This window comes from Girardinichthys multiradiatus, chromosome 18, assembly GCF_021462225.1.
Source record: "Girardinichthys multiradiatus isolate DD_20200921_A chromosome 18, DD_fGirMul_XY1, whole genome shotgun sequence".
NCBI lineage: Eukaryota > Metazoa > Chordata > Actinopteri > Cyprinodontiformes > Goodeidae > Girardinichthys > Girardinichthys multiradiatus.
Genome location: NC_061810.1, coordinates 18589704 through 18606739, shown reverse-complemented (window position 1 = coordinate 18606739; position 17036 = coordinate 18589704). Strand labels below are relative to the sequence as shown.

The 17036-nt window shown below is 39.1% G+C and overlaps 1 protein-coding gene across 7 annotated transcripts in view; it reads left to right on the top strand.

Annotated features, from left to right (window-relative positions):
• The first annotated feature begins 2407 nt into the window (after positions 1–2407).
• The window catches only part of veph1 (ventricular zone expressed PH domain-containing 1), a 106542-nt gene continuing 91913 nt past the window's right edge, over positions 2408–17036 (top strand). The window contains exons 1-5 of one of the 7 annotated variants that reach the window (XM_047391004.1): positions 2412–2558; positions 3891–3976; positions 14401–14602; positions 14687–14870; positions 15019–15237. In XM_047391004.1, coding sequence (XP_047246960.1) covers positions 14733–14870; positions 15019–15237 — 357 coding nt within the window. In that variant the 5' untranslated portion in view covers positions 2412–2558; positions 3891–3976; positions 14401–14602; positions 14687–14732. Of the gene's footprint in view, positions 2559–2578; positions 2735–3890; positions 3977–14400; positions 14871–15018; positions 15238–17036 lie in introns of those variants that run through there. The other 6 variants (XM_047391006.1, XM_047390999.1, XM_047391002.1 and 3 more) reach the window with 6 other exon arrangements.

Genomic DNA, 17036 nt, shown 5'->3' with positions numbered 1-17036 from the left:
ACACAGTTCTACATTTTAGTTTGCTGTCCAATGCTAAGTTCCTTTTGCTTCGATTACCTTTGCACAATAGAAACGCCACGGTTTCAAGCTTTGAGATGGAATAGGGAAACATCACCACTCACTGACCGCAGCAACAGACTGCGGTGTTTATAACATTTGTAAGATTATAAGTAAGTAAGATTGTCAGTTATTAAAACAGTTGTAAGATTGTTACTAATGCTTTCAGCATCCAACGCCATAAACATTACCTGATTTTTTTTTACCTTAAACAAAATGTCTATGTCATTCATTCATTTTTTCAGGTAATAACGTCTTTTCTATCTACTTTGTCTCTTATTTCTCTTGAAACATTATTTTTCTAACATTTTTACACATTGTTTTCAGCACTGGCCTGTGTAGTGATTACTTAATTTCTATTGGTACTTTTTAGCATCTGTTATGATGAAAAATAATGGCAGAGGGGAAGCTGTTTACAAGCAGGAGCAGCTGAGTAGGGGGTAGGCACGGCTGTGCTTTTTCAGAACAGATTGTATAATCTTACTGTAAAGGAGAATCCCAACACCTCACACATTACACTATTAACTTCTAACATTCATTCATATTAATTACAGGCATAATTCAACTTATTGTTTTTTTTGGCTGATGCATTCATCTCGGCTTCTGTTTCTTCATTTGAAGAATTTGTTGAGTTTGGAAGCATCAGTTAGGTTCCTGAATTTGCACAACATGCAAATGCATTCACAGCAACCTCTGGAGATTTCAGTCAAGCGTGTCACTCTGACACACTCCTAATATTTCATCACTTTGTTCACCAGAAACAACATTACAGTGAACACATCCTATGCAAATGTGCATGAAACTTTTCCGGCCTTTCCATCTTCCAGTTGATAAAGCAGCCCATAAATCGGCAACCTCTCAACTCCTCTTACTGAGTCATTGTGCAGCTCCAACCTGTGACCTCCAAAATATGTACCCCAGGAAGCTGAAGACACTTTGCAGCAGTCTGTGAACTACAGACTGGGATGCATAAACAGCATTGGCTTCTATGTGGAACATCAGTACCAAGACAGTAATGTGGTTGATCAATCTTAAACCTCGATTCAACTAACTTTGGTGGAAGAGCTGAAGAAAACAGCATTCAGAGAAGGAAGAGACGACTGAAGAACATGCTGCACAGGATGCAGAGAGAGAGCAGGGAGGAGCATTAGAAGAAAAATGAGTTAAACACTTTTAGTTCAAAGTTACAGAGAAAAGTAAGAAACAGGGTGCTGTGAGTTTCCGAGATCTTCCAAGTGACATCTATGCGAACTCACTTTCCACCCTAGATATTGACCTTAGCTCAACCTCACCATTTATTTTGGTGAACACTGAAACACCTTCTGCTTGTCTGTCTCCAGCAGTTAGGTAAAACTGAACATGGTTCAACAGGACAAGGCTGCAGGAAGGTTTCAAAGCTGTGGAAGACATCAGGGATTGTTCAGATGCCAAGAAAAAGCCTCCAAATATGTACCTTCTTGTCTGAGCTCAAGACAAAGCAAGATCAATGCAATGTGAAAATCATGTTATTCATTCAAAAGAGGTTGGAGAAGAGGTGGAGGAAGAAGACTAAAGAGATACATGTGTGTTCTCTGTGACAGCAGAGTGACTAGAAATGCAACACCAACATTGTTCACAAGAAGGTACAGAACGAACCTCTTGAGGACCTTTATTGTTTGTAGCAAAGTGTTGCATATTTTTTAAGTCTGTGAAAGTGAGCGCATCTTTCTTTGCAACCGTTTGCTGGACCAGCCACATCAGAGCCAGGAACTCTAAAAGCTGAACATCTATAGAAGGCTGCTTCTGTTCAGAGGATTTTTCTGGAGCTCCTAGAGCTGATTACATATAAAAATATTGCAAAAGCTGCTCAGAAGCTTACACCACCTTTTCTGCCTAGTTTTCTTATTTCTTATGGATCTGTATGCCAAGATATGCCAAGTTCTTGATAGCAGTTCTTTGGAAATAAAACAAAAAAACAAAAGAAGGGGTGGTAAATGTATCTTTTAGACAATTGTCAAATTTTCTGTTACATATTTTATCTCCTGATTTGAGGAGTTTTTTTCTTATGCTAAAATATTAATTGGTCAGAGTTAAGTAGCTTACCCAATCAGTGAAAATGTAGAAAGTGTAAATTAACTATAAAATATTGTTTATTAAAATATTAACAACTGTTGTTCGTTTTATTTTTATAAGTTAAAAGAAAGCCTGGCTCTTTGAGAGTTACATATCTAAACCAGAAAATTGATCTGAGTCGTATTAAGGTTAATACAAAATTTCCCTCAACGCGTCTCGTCCTTTTTTCCTTCAGTGTCCACTTGTTGCGCAGCATCCTCCAGTCGGCCACACGATGGCGCACTTTCCCCTGTTGACGGCTGTGAACAGACATGCAGGCTGCCCTGTGAGGGAAGAGACGGAGCCTCGCAGAGGTAATATGTGTTTTTATGCGCCGCTGTGGTGCCCCACTTGAAGGACCGCTTCGCATGTTCCCCGTTAGAGCGCTCCCGGCGTCCTGGATGGAGACGGTAAGCGATCTGCAGGTGTCCAAAGCAGATGCAGGTTGGATTTTGGTAGTTAGATGGCATTTAGGAAGAAACGGGATCGTGCTGAGTGAAATGCATGATTCTCTACTGGCTGTACCTGACGTTTTGGAAAGTTGAGAGGACGATGAGAAGTGAACGAGCAGGGCGCGGATGAGCCCGTATGTATATTTGTGCATCAGATAATTGCTGTTTGGTTGCTCATGCATGCAGGTAAATGTAAGAGAGGGTGGGTGGGCTGGAGAGGTGTTTCTGAGTTGGCACATAATTTATTATTATTGATAAGGTTTGTTGCAGACACAATTATAGTACATGTTTCTGATTATTATTTCCATTGGGAGCATTTTGATACTATAGACTACTATAACACACTTATCTTACTCGTACACACACTCGCACTCACCTACACACGCTGTCTCGGTGTTTCTCTGTGAATACAGAGCACTATTTTTCCTGGAGCTTGAAAGGCAAGTTCAGTTGCATTTCTTTCATTCACTCTGAGACTCCTCAGGAGAATTTCTTCTGTTCGTGATCAGTTCAAGTGGAAGTGTTGATGATACTCCCCACGCAACGTGTTACTTCACTAAGGTGGGGAGTTGGGTGAGGAAGATAAAGAAGAGGAAGACTGGGGGACACCTCAAGGTCACAGACGTCCACAGACAGACAGATAGATGTTGATGAGGCTGACTTATTTCTGCAAGACAGATGTTGCATTCTACTTTCCACTTACATTGGTAATGATGCTGCTGAGAGCATTTGAAGCTGCCCCCATTCATTCATTCATTCATTCATTCATTCATTCATTCATTCATTCATTCATTCTCTCTCTCTTGTTTTTGTTTACTTGTTTTTTTCCCCTCCAAATCGTGATATTCTCCTCTCCAAACAGTGAGGCTAATTATGTTTTCTTTTCATTGCGATTGTTTTAAGTTTGAAATGAAAAGATGAATATGAGATCAACATTGTAGTTGTTTATTGACAGGTATTTATTGTTTTGGAAACATATTAGCCCTCTGATAGACTTCTTCTGTTTTTTGCCTTTTCCGTGCTTAAATTTTGTAGATCAACAACAAAAAGAAAAATCAAACAAAGATAATCTGACTAAATAGTAGTTGTCAAATGTTTAGTGTATGGGCAATACAATCCAGCCACTCTGCAGATGTTTTTGAACAGGAATAGCCAGTTTAAAGTCATGCTACATTCCCAAAAGTTCAACTTGTGTCTTGTCTGTCCATGGAATACACCTCCAAAGGTTTTGGGGATCATCAAGATTCTTTGTTGCAAATGTGTGACAGGCCTTTGTGTTCTTTTTACCAGCAGTGGTTTTCCCTTTGAGCTTAACTGAGTCAAGTAAGGCCTGCAGTGCTTCAGATGATGTTCTGGGTCCTTTTGTGACATCCTGGGTGAGTTTTTAGAGTTCTCTTGGAGTAATATTGGTATCATCATCCCCGATGGTTTTGTCTTTTTTTTTTCAGACTGATACATGCTAATGACTTTGTTCATGAATATTAATAAATTGTATACTAATAAGAAATAGTCCAATGATTTTGCTCACCTGAAAATTTTGTGCCTTGTTTAAAATATTGCTATCTTCTGAGTTTTGTATCAGATCCAGATGTAAATTCCTGGAAATAGAAGCTAAAATGTGGATCACTTTTCGGATCTTTAACCTTTGATGTGAAATGCAAATAGTTTTGGCCTATAAAGAAAAGACACTGGCCTCTGTGTTTGAAAATGTTTTATTTTTGTGTCCTTATATGACCTCAGCTCATATACAAGGGCAAATCAGAAAACGGTGCACCAACAAAAAAATAAATAAAGAAATAATGTTTAAACTAATAAAAATAAGAAAAAACAAAAAACTAATAAATATCTAATCTGCTTTGAAAATACGGAAAGATATTTGTTGTTGTTGTCTCATGAACTTTATTTCATGTATTCATCCATTCCAGCATTTCAGCCATTTAACACACTTCAGAATCCAAAAACAAGCATTGCAATTCTCTTTTTTTGTGTTTTTACAAATAGAGTAAGGGATTACAAATTGTCAAATTCAGTTTTAAAGAAACAAGCAGTTGATGTCTGATCAGTCTAAATCTTGATGATAGAACACTGAGATGGTAAAGCATTTCAATATAGCACCACATGATTAGCTGTAAATCCACTACAAGAGCTACCCAAAGTGTACAGAATCAGATTTTCAGTATTTTCTTTCAGTGTGCACACCACCGGCAGGGCTCATTCCTACTAGCTGGACATTTTATGTGTTTGTTTTTGGGATCATTGCCCCCACACACCACATGTGTGGCTGTGCCGCCCCAGACAGAAAGCCATGTCGCCCATATCAGAAACTGCTGCTTAATAACTAGTGAAAGACAGAACTTTAGGCAGGGTACTCCAGTGTTTGTTGCATTTTTCCATAGCACATTTTGCAGAGTGTGGCTTTGCTTTGAAAACATACAGAAACTGATGAACATCAATAGATTAAATAAAGTTAATAAGATAAAACTTAAAATGCTATTGGTTTAGACTGCATCCATCATCTTTCTACAACTGCTTAATCTTGGCCAGAGACCATCTCCACTCAATAAGTGAAAGGAGGGGTGAACAGGTTTAAAATGCATTTGAATAAAAATAAATCCAAATCTACTTATTCTGTGTTGTGCATGTAGTATACAGTGATTTGCTGCAGTGTTTTATCATATGACTCTGGTTTGGATGTCAGAATATCTGTTTTTCCTGAAGGGAAAGCTGGCACAGTTTGTTTCGAAGGTAACTTGAAAACCTGCGCATGTCATGATTCTATTTTTAGAAAATAACCTATGACGTATACTCAGGAAGAGAAAGGTGTGCATTTCTGCTTTTTATTACACTATCAGGAGTACTGAAAGTTTATTGTAAGATATTTCATCCTAGAAACATCTTAAGTAACAGCAGATTTCTTCTGAAAGTGCTTTGAGGTCTTGATGTTTGGTGCTCAGAGATGATCCCTTTAATCAGTTTGCATTCCTGAATCTTACTTTGATGCCAAGCCCGGAAAGGCCCACTTCCTTTGGTTCAGATTCAGAGTTTAGGCTGCAGGCCACAGCGGGAAGTGCAATGAATAATAAATCGTTTTGAGATTACGTTTGAATGTTAATTGGCTAAGTGTGGAAGTTTATGCAAAACAACAACCAGAAAATATCCTCCCTGTCATGAAAATCATCTCAGTGGAATAAAATGAAACAAAACAAAACATAATGACAAACCTTCTCTCTTCCAGTATTTTATGCTGAAGTGGCAGCCATTTGTTGTGTCTGTAGTCAGTGAGGCAGATGTTGCCGTTCTCATGTATAACCACCGGGATGCAAAATCACTTATTTTCCAGCCTTCAGAGGAATAAAATGGCTTATAGTTTAATATGTTTCCCCTCTAGTTCCACCTTTGAAACCAACATAGTTAGTATCAAAATAGGTTTTTGAATAATCAGTCTTGTTTCAAGCTGGCATTTTTATTACTGTAAGTAAGGGCAGTAGGGCTATTTTACATTTGTTTGCCTTTTGACTACAGTGTTCAGAATTTTTCTTTTTAAATTTTGACTTGCCACTATCAATTTTAGCCTATTCCAGTTTCTTGTTAAGAAATATGAGAAGTTCTAAGAATACTTTAGTTTAATTTATTATTTGTCAGGGACAATGAACAAAAACATTAGCAATAGCATTAAAATAGCAACATATTCTTTTCTTGCCTTTCTGCCATGAGTTATTATTAAATATTTGTGTTCGAAACTGATGAAATGTCACAATTTACAGCCATATTCACTAAATTAGAATATTATTGAAAAGTTTATTTATTTCAGTTACTCAGTTCACTAAATGAAACACATGTAGATTAATTACACACCGAGTGATGTTTTCAAGCCTTATTTCTGTTAGCTATTATGATTTTCTTCTTACAGCTAATGAAAACTCAACATTTAAAATTAGAATATTATATCAGACAAATAAAACATTTAAATAGCAGAAACTGATTAAAGGTTGTAGATTTCAAAAGGTACTTTTAATACCAAATATGCCTCATTAGAAGACTAAGGACTTACTTCTAAGGAAGATAAAATAATTCCATCTTTGGCATCTTATATTAGTGATTAGAGTGACTAGCATTACCAAAACTACAGACTCTATGTGAATCCTCTATATTATATATAGATCCTTACCTTGAACCTGAAATGTCCAAAGGATTGCCAAAATTTCCAAACTAAACATGTAAATCTAAGCAAATCTGCTGTAAGCCAATTGTTGAAAGCATCGCTCTCTCTCGCTCTCTCACAGCCTGAATGATCCCAGACATATCTCAGCATGTTGTAGAAAATACATTTTCCTTTTAAATAGCTTTTTATATATCTGTGCTCACTCTTACTTTGTTTTTAAATACCACTCTGATACTACAAATAGCTAACTTTATGTCATCTTCACCCAGGAACAGCTTCTACACTGAAGAGTGTTGTTGTCAGCGGTAGTGCTTACTTATGTTGTGTTGTCTGATCAGACCAGGCTGGTGAATGGTTATCAGCCAATTTCTCTGTGCATCTCTACTTTTGACCTTTGTAAACCAGTTGTGTGTAGATCACATTTAGACAAGTTCCTATCTTTTGAATTGTATTTGTGTCTTGTTTTACTACATTTAAGGTGAGTCCATAGACAGCAATTTGTTGAAGTTTGTGTGTGAGCTGTACTGACAGGATAGTTATTATACTGTGTCTAAATGTTTTTATCTTCAGCTCCCTGCTTTTTTTTTACTTAGTCTGAGGCAGAGTAATCATCGTCCAGTTGGTAGTTTAATCTCAAGCAGGGCCATTTGTCAAAGTGTCTGTGGCCAAGATGATAAATCCCAACAAAGGCCCTGATATGCTGATCAGTTTGTTAGTGCACAGAAAAGAACGGTGTTCTCTGTATCTTTTGAAGATTACGGGAAAGACTTTCTAAAGCACCGGAGCATTATTCCACATGAATGTGAATCATTAAACATTCAGAACCATATGTGTGGCATTAAGTGATCTTGGTCGAATCAGCCCATCACTGTTTGCTCTCAACAAAGAGGGAAAGATAATTTCTCCTCTGCCTTGCCCTCTGTTTTCTCTCCTTGTCTCCACATGTTTCTCATTCTGTCAATCTTTCCATCTTTGGCCTTTTACAATAGCTATTTTCTGCATTTCCTGTCACCACGTAGTTTCCTGCTTTTGCTTTGCAGCTGCATAAGACCAAGTCATTAATTATAGAGAACTTTCCCTCTCTCGAAGACACGCAAATACAGTAATACAATAGCCCTACACTGTGTTGCATTGCTAAGCCTTAAGGCTCTATCTTTCAAGTCTGAACTCTTTTCTTGGCAAGATGTGGACATGTTTCCAAGGACCTCTTTTGGGATTCTCTTCTTTGCGACTTTTCCATCTTACTCATTCATGCAATTCAAAGCATGATTTATGTAACCAACTGGCCCAGTTATAACAACTATTTACCTTGTCAGTTTTGAAACATATCTTTGATACAGAACAAGCGATTCTGCGCAGAAAAGCAAAAAGTAAGTGTTTTGGGTGCTTGTCATTGTGCCTTACTCCATTTTGCACTTTTGCTGTTTTTGTTGTTTTCCGTACCCGTATTTTTCAGGTACCAATGTCTGCTATGGGACATTTGTTGATGACCATGTGTTTATGCAAGCCTTGAGGATATTTCTTACCCACATTGACGGACATTGATTTAAAGATATTTTTTATGTGTACTTAATGTCTAATGGAAGGAAATGTGGTTTTATGCCAACTGGAGATCAAAAATGATATTATTAGGAATATAGCCGAATATAACATTTTTATAAATGTATATGAAATTGAATACATGAGAGCTGGGCATTTTACGATGATTTACAGTTGAAACTAGTTATTTGTATAACTGTATGTAAAGACACATAACCTTTGTTTTCACTGTCTGACATTAACTTAGAAAAATCTTTTTCTGTTTGAGGTCAGTTACGATTCTCAAAATGATTTATCCATTTCATTGGTATCTGGCAGAATTGCCTTCTTTCCTCAGGTTTCCAAGTTTCTCCCTTTTTCTTCCAATTGTAACAATGGTCATTATGGCCAAAGACTCTTCAGATGGCAGGACATGTCTCCCCGTAGCATGGCCTTTGTCCCTAATTTGCAAACTGTAATCTGACTTTTCACATTTCTTCCTCTTTGAGTAGTCTTTTAGCCCTTATGGTACAGGACTTGTTTCACTGCTGATAAAGATGATATATTTATTGGTAATAGCCAATGGCTCATACTCTCCTTCATTCTGCTGTTTTTTAATTACAGATACACAACAGACCTTTGAGTATTTTATTTGAAGTTTTGATGAAGCAGTGGTTCAGAAAAAACTTTGGAATGCAGGTGTTTTTTTCTTCACGTCTGTTTCAGGCTTTAACTTAGCTCTTTTCCAAAGTACTAGTGTGAGTTCTTGTGTGTGTGATGTTTTGCACACTGAGCAGGTGCACATTGCACAAAAAGACAGGGCCCAGTGAGCAGAAAGAGAGGAGGAGGGGAAACTGTTGACGGAAGGAAGGAGGGGTCTGTCTTCGTAGGTCATACAAAAGAGTCAGTGTTTTCTCCCTCACTGTGCTCAGAAAAAGCCAGAAGTGGTGACGGTGGAGGCAGAAAAAAAGAGAGGGGCTCTTTGGTCACATTGTCCTCACATAGTCTGTAATTCTTTCAGTGGTCCCCACCAGCGCTAAACCCCTGAAACCTTCACCCAGCAGCCCCCACATGGTGTCCAGGAGTGAAAATAGGGAAAATAATTATGAAGCAATGACAAACAATAGTCAAATATACTGTAAATGATAAATACACTTTATATTACATAACTCTTTTACCACAATCACATTTTAATGAACATCTTTCGTTTAGGAGTCAAATCCTACTCCTTTAAATGCAAAACCTTTGTCTTAGTTGAATGTAATGTCCTCCAAAGTAATGAAAAGTGATCCTCTGTGTGTGTGTGTGTGTGTGTGTGTGTGTGTGTGTGTGTGTGTGTGGGGAGGGGTGTCTGTGTGTTTAAAGGGTACATTCCTAAGCTTGCTGAGCTGTAGCCGGGTGATTAGTAGTAACTTGCTGATTGTTTAAGAGCTGTTCTTCAGGCCCATTTTTTTCCTATGCTATAACATGTGCACAAGCACACACAGACACACACAGACACACACACACACTAGTACTCATTTACCCAGGTGCTCTGTGACATATTGAGAGCACAGGCTCATACTGTACATAAAGAGGCACGGTATCATGCTCTGTGTAATGTGTGCACAGCATTCAGGGGGACTAATAGAAACACAGTATTTGCCAGCATTCTCCAGTTTGGACCCAGAATTCAGGGCACTGAAACAGTATCCATCTCTGGTTTCCTTTCTCCTTTCTTTCTTTTGGTCTGAATACCTGCGTACGACTCATGTTTACCTTTCTTATTAATGTTTTGCCTTCTAAAGCATGCCCTATTGCCTCCTTGCCTCTGTGACCCACTACCATTTAATTTGCTAATTGTTTTGTCTGGTAGGGAAACACTAAACTGAGTTTCCATTTTTAATACCTGCAATCTTACGTTTGGGGTCATGGGTGACAGAACCTTTATTAAGCGGGTTGCCAGTCTAACACAGAGACAGACAGCCACCAACTTTTTATCTGAATTTAATACTACAAATTAATGTAGTATGGATTGTTTGGGTATAGAGGATGAAGCCAGAGAGAACAAGGGCAACATATACACTGATTTATAGACAATAAGAAGAAAATATTGTTATTTAGTTAAACATTGCTGTGTACCAGAGATGGGGACTTGATGGGGGCTGGGGTTAGGTTAGCAGTAAGTTTAGAATACTTTAGTCTATTGATGCCATCCCCTCTGAGACCATATTCTGCTCTCAAAGGGTGCATTTGATTTATTTACCTGAGAAGGTAAGGACCATAGGCTCCAAATTGTCCATAACAATCTGTTGATGCTTGTTAAAGCTTTATAGTAATTAGCACATTATGAGCTTTCCACATCTTGCCACTGGGATTTTTGCCCATTCCTTGAGGCAAAACTGCTCTAGCTCCTTCATGTTGAATGGCTTTAGCTTGTCAAGAGCAATCTTCAAGTCTAACCATAGATTTTCAATTTGATTGAGGTCTGGACTTTGACTAGGCCAACAGAACTTGTTTAAAAGATTCCCCTTGAACCACTCGAGTGTTGCTTTAGCAGTATGGTTCGGGTCATTGTCCTGCTGGAAGGTGAACCTCCTTCCCAGTCTCAAATCACAGGCAGATTGACAGGTTTTGCTCAAGATTATACCTTACCCTCGACTCGGACCAGTTTACCAGTCCCGGCTGCTGAAAAACATCCCCACAGCATGATGCTCCCACCACCATGTTTCATTGTGGGGATGATAATTTTGGGGTGGTGGGATGTGTTGGGTTTGCTCCAGACATAGCTCTTTCCTTGGTGGCTTAAAAGTCAAATTTTTGTCTCCCAAGCACTATGGAGTGTAGGGTTTATAGTGGTCCTATTGATAGATAGCAATGGGGGTGGATATATATGCACAACATGCCAAATTTCAGTTTTTTCCTTTAAGTCTTTCTCTATATTCATATATACAGTATATTTTATCATTCACTTTACTGACTGAGACTATTTTGTGCAGACCCATCACAAATTATAGGTTGGATTGTACCAAAATAGGTAAAAATCCAAGGGGGTGAATACTTTTACAAGGCACTTCATGTAGGCACAACTAACCCCAAAATCAAGAACTGCAGAATTGAGGCAAAGTAAAAAATAGAGATGCATCAATCAGAGATTTGAGGGATTCCTGCTCTTTTGTATCTGTAAAGCTTTAACCTGCGGATCCCAGTTCATCTGAACTCTAATATAGGCAGATATAAGAAAAACATTCAAAGAATATTTTATTTACATCAGGAGCAGTCAGTTTCTCAGTGCATTTCTATATATAAAGTCACATTGTTGCTGGATCATTTGTACTTAGCAATCTACTTTAACTTCTCTGCCATGTATTTTCTCATGGAGAGCTTTGCATGCATATACAGTATGTGTGATATTTTTATTTCAAAATATAGTGAACAACTTTACCTTTGATTGACACATCGCTGTGGGTACTTTAACTAACTATCAAAACTCTGAACAGAGACTCATTGTGTGAGGCGTAACTATAAATGTTATACTGGAACGGCTGTCCTTAAAACAAGTTTTGTGTGTGTCCCCTGTGTGCTCACGCATGTGAAGCATAAACTGAATTTTTGATAGGTTTTTAAATGGCAAAATAGCCGGCAAGGCTAAAATCAAGAATGTAAGATATTGCAGAGGCCTCTTAGTTATGGAGAAAGAGAAAAAATACATGTGGAAAATAAAAATATCTCATAATTGGTTTTAATTATAAACTTCCTTCCTTCCTTCCTTCCTAATGGTATTGTGCTTCTGTTGGCATGCCAGTGTGTTACAGATATATGTCTTTGCTCTATAGCCGTTTAGTTTTATTTTTGGTCTGTGGTCCTGGCTTGGACCAGTAAGGATTCCTGTTGTGGTGTCCTGGCAGTGGGATAGTTTTCATGGCCAGCTCTGGCTTGGCAGAAAAGATAAGTCTCCCCAATGATCTGCTTTGTGTTTTCCTTTGGTCTGGCTCAGGCCCACTCCTGTGTGGTTCTCATAGAAACTGTGTGAGGATAAGATTGTGTTAGATTGAAGAGAGAAGCTCATACTGGAAGCACACAGTGACACAGATGCATTTATTTAGCCGCTCATCCTAGGAGAGGAGAGAAAGACCCCAAATTAACTGGTGTGGGAGTGTTTGTCCTTTCTAGTGGTACTGCTTTTAGAGTTAATGTTTTAATGTTTAATTGAAGCTGACATGGTGAGTGATAGCAGCATGTAAATGGTTAACGTGCTGCTTTTCAAATCCCAAAACTGTACCTTTATTCACAGCACACAGTAAACCCCTGTGGTTTGAACCTTCTAAAATATGGAATTTTAGCAGTATCAGTTATAATATTATGTTTTACTCTTTAAGTGTGTCAGATAAAAATGCATCTGTATGCATTTAAGGAGCTATTTACTGTTCGATTGCAGATTACCAAAGGTTTTAGATCAAGCCATCATATATTAACTATGCTTTTGGAAAGAGAGGGCAGTTTTTAAAAGAATAACCTTGGATTTAAAGAAGGTTGTCTGGGGAAAAAGATAGCATTCTCACTGTTATTCCGCTCATGTTTGCCCAGCAAGGATAACCTTATGACCACTGACAGGTGAAGCACTGATTATCTCTTCATCATGGCACCTGTTATTGGGTGGGTACCAGGCAACCAGTGAGCATTTTGAACGCAGATTTGATGTGTTAGAAGCACAAGTTCTGGACAAGCGTAGAGATTTGAGCGAGTTTCACAAAGGCCAAGTAGTGATAGCTTGACGAGTAGGTCAGAGCAACTCCAACACTGCTGCTCTTGTGAGCTGTTATAACTCTACAGTGGTCAGACTCTTTTAAAATGAAGGAACAGTGGTGAACCGTCAACAGGATCACAAGTGACCAAGGGTCAATGTTGGGGAGCGAATGTTGTCCTCTGCGTTCAGGTCCTACAGAGTTTTATAGCTGAGAACACAGGGAACACAGTGCATCGCAGTTCTTTGTTTATGGGGGTGCTTAGCTGTAGACGTGTCAGGGTGCCCATGCTGGCCCCTGTCCAATAGCAACAACACCAACAGTGGGGACAAGAACGTCTGAACTGGACCACGGAGCAATTTAAAAATGTCACATTTTCCTTTACCTCACATGAATGACGTGTGGTGTATGTTGCTTACCTGGTGAATACATGACAGTATGGAAAGAAGGCAAGCCACTGGAGGCAGTTTGATGCTCTGGGGACTGTTATGCTGGGAATCCTCGGGTCCTGTCATCCATGTTCATGTTACTATTACATGTACCACCTACCTAAGCATTCCTGAAGACCATGCACACATTTTAAAGGAAACAGTATTCCCTGATTGCAGTGGTCTCTTTGGTTTCAGGAGCACAAAATCCAAATTCCCCAAATTTCTACCCAATTGAGCATCTGTGGGATGTGCTGGACAAACAGGAGGCCCAACCTCAAACCTTAAAGGAATGAAATAATCTGCTGTTAACATCTTGGTGCCACATACTGCAACATACTTTCAGGGGTATTGTGGAATCGAGGCCTTAAGGGGTTGGGGTTTTTTGGGTAGTATAATGGGAACCATTTATTAGGCAGATGGTCATGATGTCATGCCTGATTTGTGTATATATCAGACTATAGGAAGTATTTTATCAATGAGTTAATCTTTTTAACTGTAATGTTAAACTCTAATTTAAGAACCTCAGACTGTGGGGTCTGGATTGCTGATTAGATAGCTGGCTTATCTTTTGACAGCTACGACATTATTATTTGAGGCAAACTCCTGACATTTAGTAATACTGGTTCCAGTCTTTACTGAATTTTGTAGAAGCTCTCGCTTTCCAGCTGCAGGCCCATCTGTCTGTGAGCTCTGTTCACTGACAGAGAAGAGATGCCCAAACAGCTGTTCTTCTCTGCGGCTGACATTGAAACTAATCAGCTCTGCTGCCTGAACATCTGGTGGTTTGTTATCAACTCTACCTTCTGTCTTCTTTAAGTGGCATAGACACCATATTACAAAAACATTCATATTATTCTATCTTCAAGTTTGACTGGATCCGGCACTGCAGGATGTCTTGTGTTTTGATTTTTTTTTTTTTTTTCTGATTTGTTTGTCTTTCTTCTCTCTCTCTCTCTCTCTCTCAGGACATTGCTCTTTCAGGATTTCTTTCTTCAGAATATGGCTCATCTCCACAGTAACAGACCTCATGGTGAGCCAGAAAAGTTTGACACCCACTGCTCCAGTCATATCCAGCCTACCTGACCCTGAACTCACTGAAGTGGACTTTAGATGCTACTATTAAATTGCAAAGAACTCTGGATGGTATTCAATATTTTTCTTCAAAAGGTAGAACAAAAAAGGCATCTCTTTAGTTTAAGATTTTCTCCGCACTGTTATATTTTACTCATTCTCAAAAACTGGATTATAAAGTGCTCAGCATCAGCTGGTCTCAGAGGACTACTCCTTCAGGGTCAGAATGCATCAGCTGTTTAGTCGAGTCCTTGGCCAGAGGGACCTGTCCAGAGCAGGAGACTTGTTCTCCCTAGAGGACACGGAGATCGAAGATTGCCTGTCAGAAGCTTTGAATCAGATCAAGGACATCTCCTGCTCACTGGTCAGTAAGAATGCCCAAACAGGCAAAACAGTACAGACCTCTGAGAGTTATGTAAACCCTTGCCAAGCAAATGGCACTTATTATTTATTTTATCATGTATTATAAAAATGCTTTACTTTGCATCCTCCTTTTTTCTGCTGGCGGACAGGACTATTTGACCAACGACAATGATCAGGCTGTGGTCGAGATTTGCATCACACGCATCACCACGGCCATCAGAGAAACCGGCTCCATCGAGCGGCACAGCACAGCCCTGGTGGGCTTGTGGGAGTCGTGCCTGGAACATAACCTGACTCCTCAAGGGGAAAGCACAGAAGACACGCCACACGCGAAGATAGCCTCAGACATCACCAGCTGTATACTCCAGGTAAATGCTAAACAGAGACACACACACACACACACACACCTAGCGTTGTCAAGGGTTCGATGACCTGGAGCACTTAAAGGACATACCTTTGCACATAAGTGTTATCAGTTCAAAAATAATCCATGCCCGTGGTGGTAATTAAAGTAGGTATAAAGTAGGTATAATTTTTTTTGTAATTCAATTTTTAATCTAGCTGTTCTGTGAAAGCCTTAGACGTTTGTTGGAGAACAGTAGTGAACCAACAGCATCATGAAAACCAAGGAACACAGCAGACAACTAGTTAAAAACAGTGTTAAGTTATGAAACCACATCCCAGGATGTCTTCTTATGGGGCATCATCTGACAATGGAAAGAGTATGGCACTGCCAACCTACTGAGACATGGGCATCGATGTCCCAAGGAAACACAAGAGGAGCTTCAGATATCTATGCACAAATCTGGCCATTATGGAAGAATGGCAAGAAAAAACCAATAAGAATTCAAGGATGCGGTTTGTGGGTGACACAGCAAACATGTGGAGGAAGGTGCTCAAACCAAAATGGAACGTTTTGACCAACCTGAAAATGGCAAGGTGTGGAACTGGAAACTAAGACTGTCCATCTCCCCTGAGCATTCTCCCTGAGCCCTACCATAGTGGTAGCCGCATCATGCTGTGGGGAGTTGATTAGAAGATGGATGCAGCTAAACACCGAACAATACTGAAAGAAACCTTGTCAGAGGCTTGAATGTGGGGCACCTTCTAGCAGGAAAACAACTCTAAACATACAGCCAGAGGTACAATGGAACGGTTAAGATCAAACCTTGTCCACGTGTTAGAAAGACCCAGTCAAAGTCTAGACTTAAATCCAATCAAGACTCAGTACTAAGACTTAATCATTGATCTTCTTGGAAGCTCCCTATCCAGTCTGAATGAGCTTGAGTTATTTCCCAAAGAGAAATGGGCAAACCCCCAAAAGAAATTGCGATACTTCTTGTTGCTCTATTACAAAAAAAAACATTGAAGTTTGTAGTGGTTATGTGACTAATCTTGAAAAAGGTCAAAATGTATTCATTATTGTAGGGTACAATATTTTAATTAAATTGTGAAATGCCAAACTAATGTTTATATAATAATAAGCATAGAAATGTTTTCAAACTTCAATAAGCTTAAATATTGCGCACCCTGAGACAATCATGACAGCATCTACAATCAGTCTTTTTTAGCCACTCGAAGTTTTCAGTCATCAACGGTATGACATTTTAAAGCCTTTCCCTGAGTGATGTACTAATATCAATTAGTGAGCACTAGCGGCAGTCATAATTAATCAGTACATTTAATGATGTGCTACTTAACTGGAGAAATTGAAATGAGGACGATATACAACGTTGCAGTTTTTCTGTTGCTCTATTCAAGGTTTAGCAAACGTCACAAAGGTCATTTGTGAATGGATTACATATCCATTGCATTCCATGTCAGAGCTTGGAAAGTAAAGGTCAAATCTCTCATTCGCCATCCATGCATACAGTTTTGCTGAGTAGAACCACTGGCTTGTAATCCTTGCACATATGCAAACAAACTATTCTCAGAAAGTAAGACATGGTGTGTGCAAGTGTGTGTGAAGTGCAAGGGCATCTTTCATATCCCTACATGTACCAATTTTGACCAAGGTCTTTGATTCAAGGTCAGCTTGCTCAGAAGCTTGAATGAGGTGGTACTTAAACACATATTAATGCCAAGTGGGCCACCATCTACAATCAAAGTGTGTTGAGTTGAGGCAACTAGTAAAGGGTGGCCATTGTGTGGATTACCGCTCAATGGT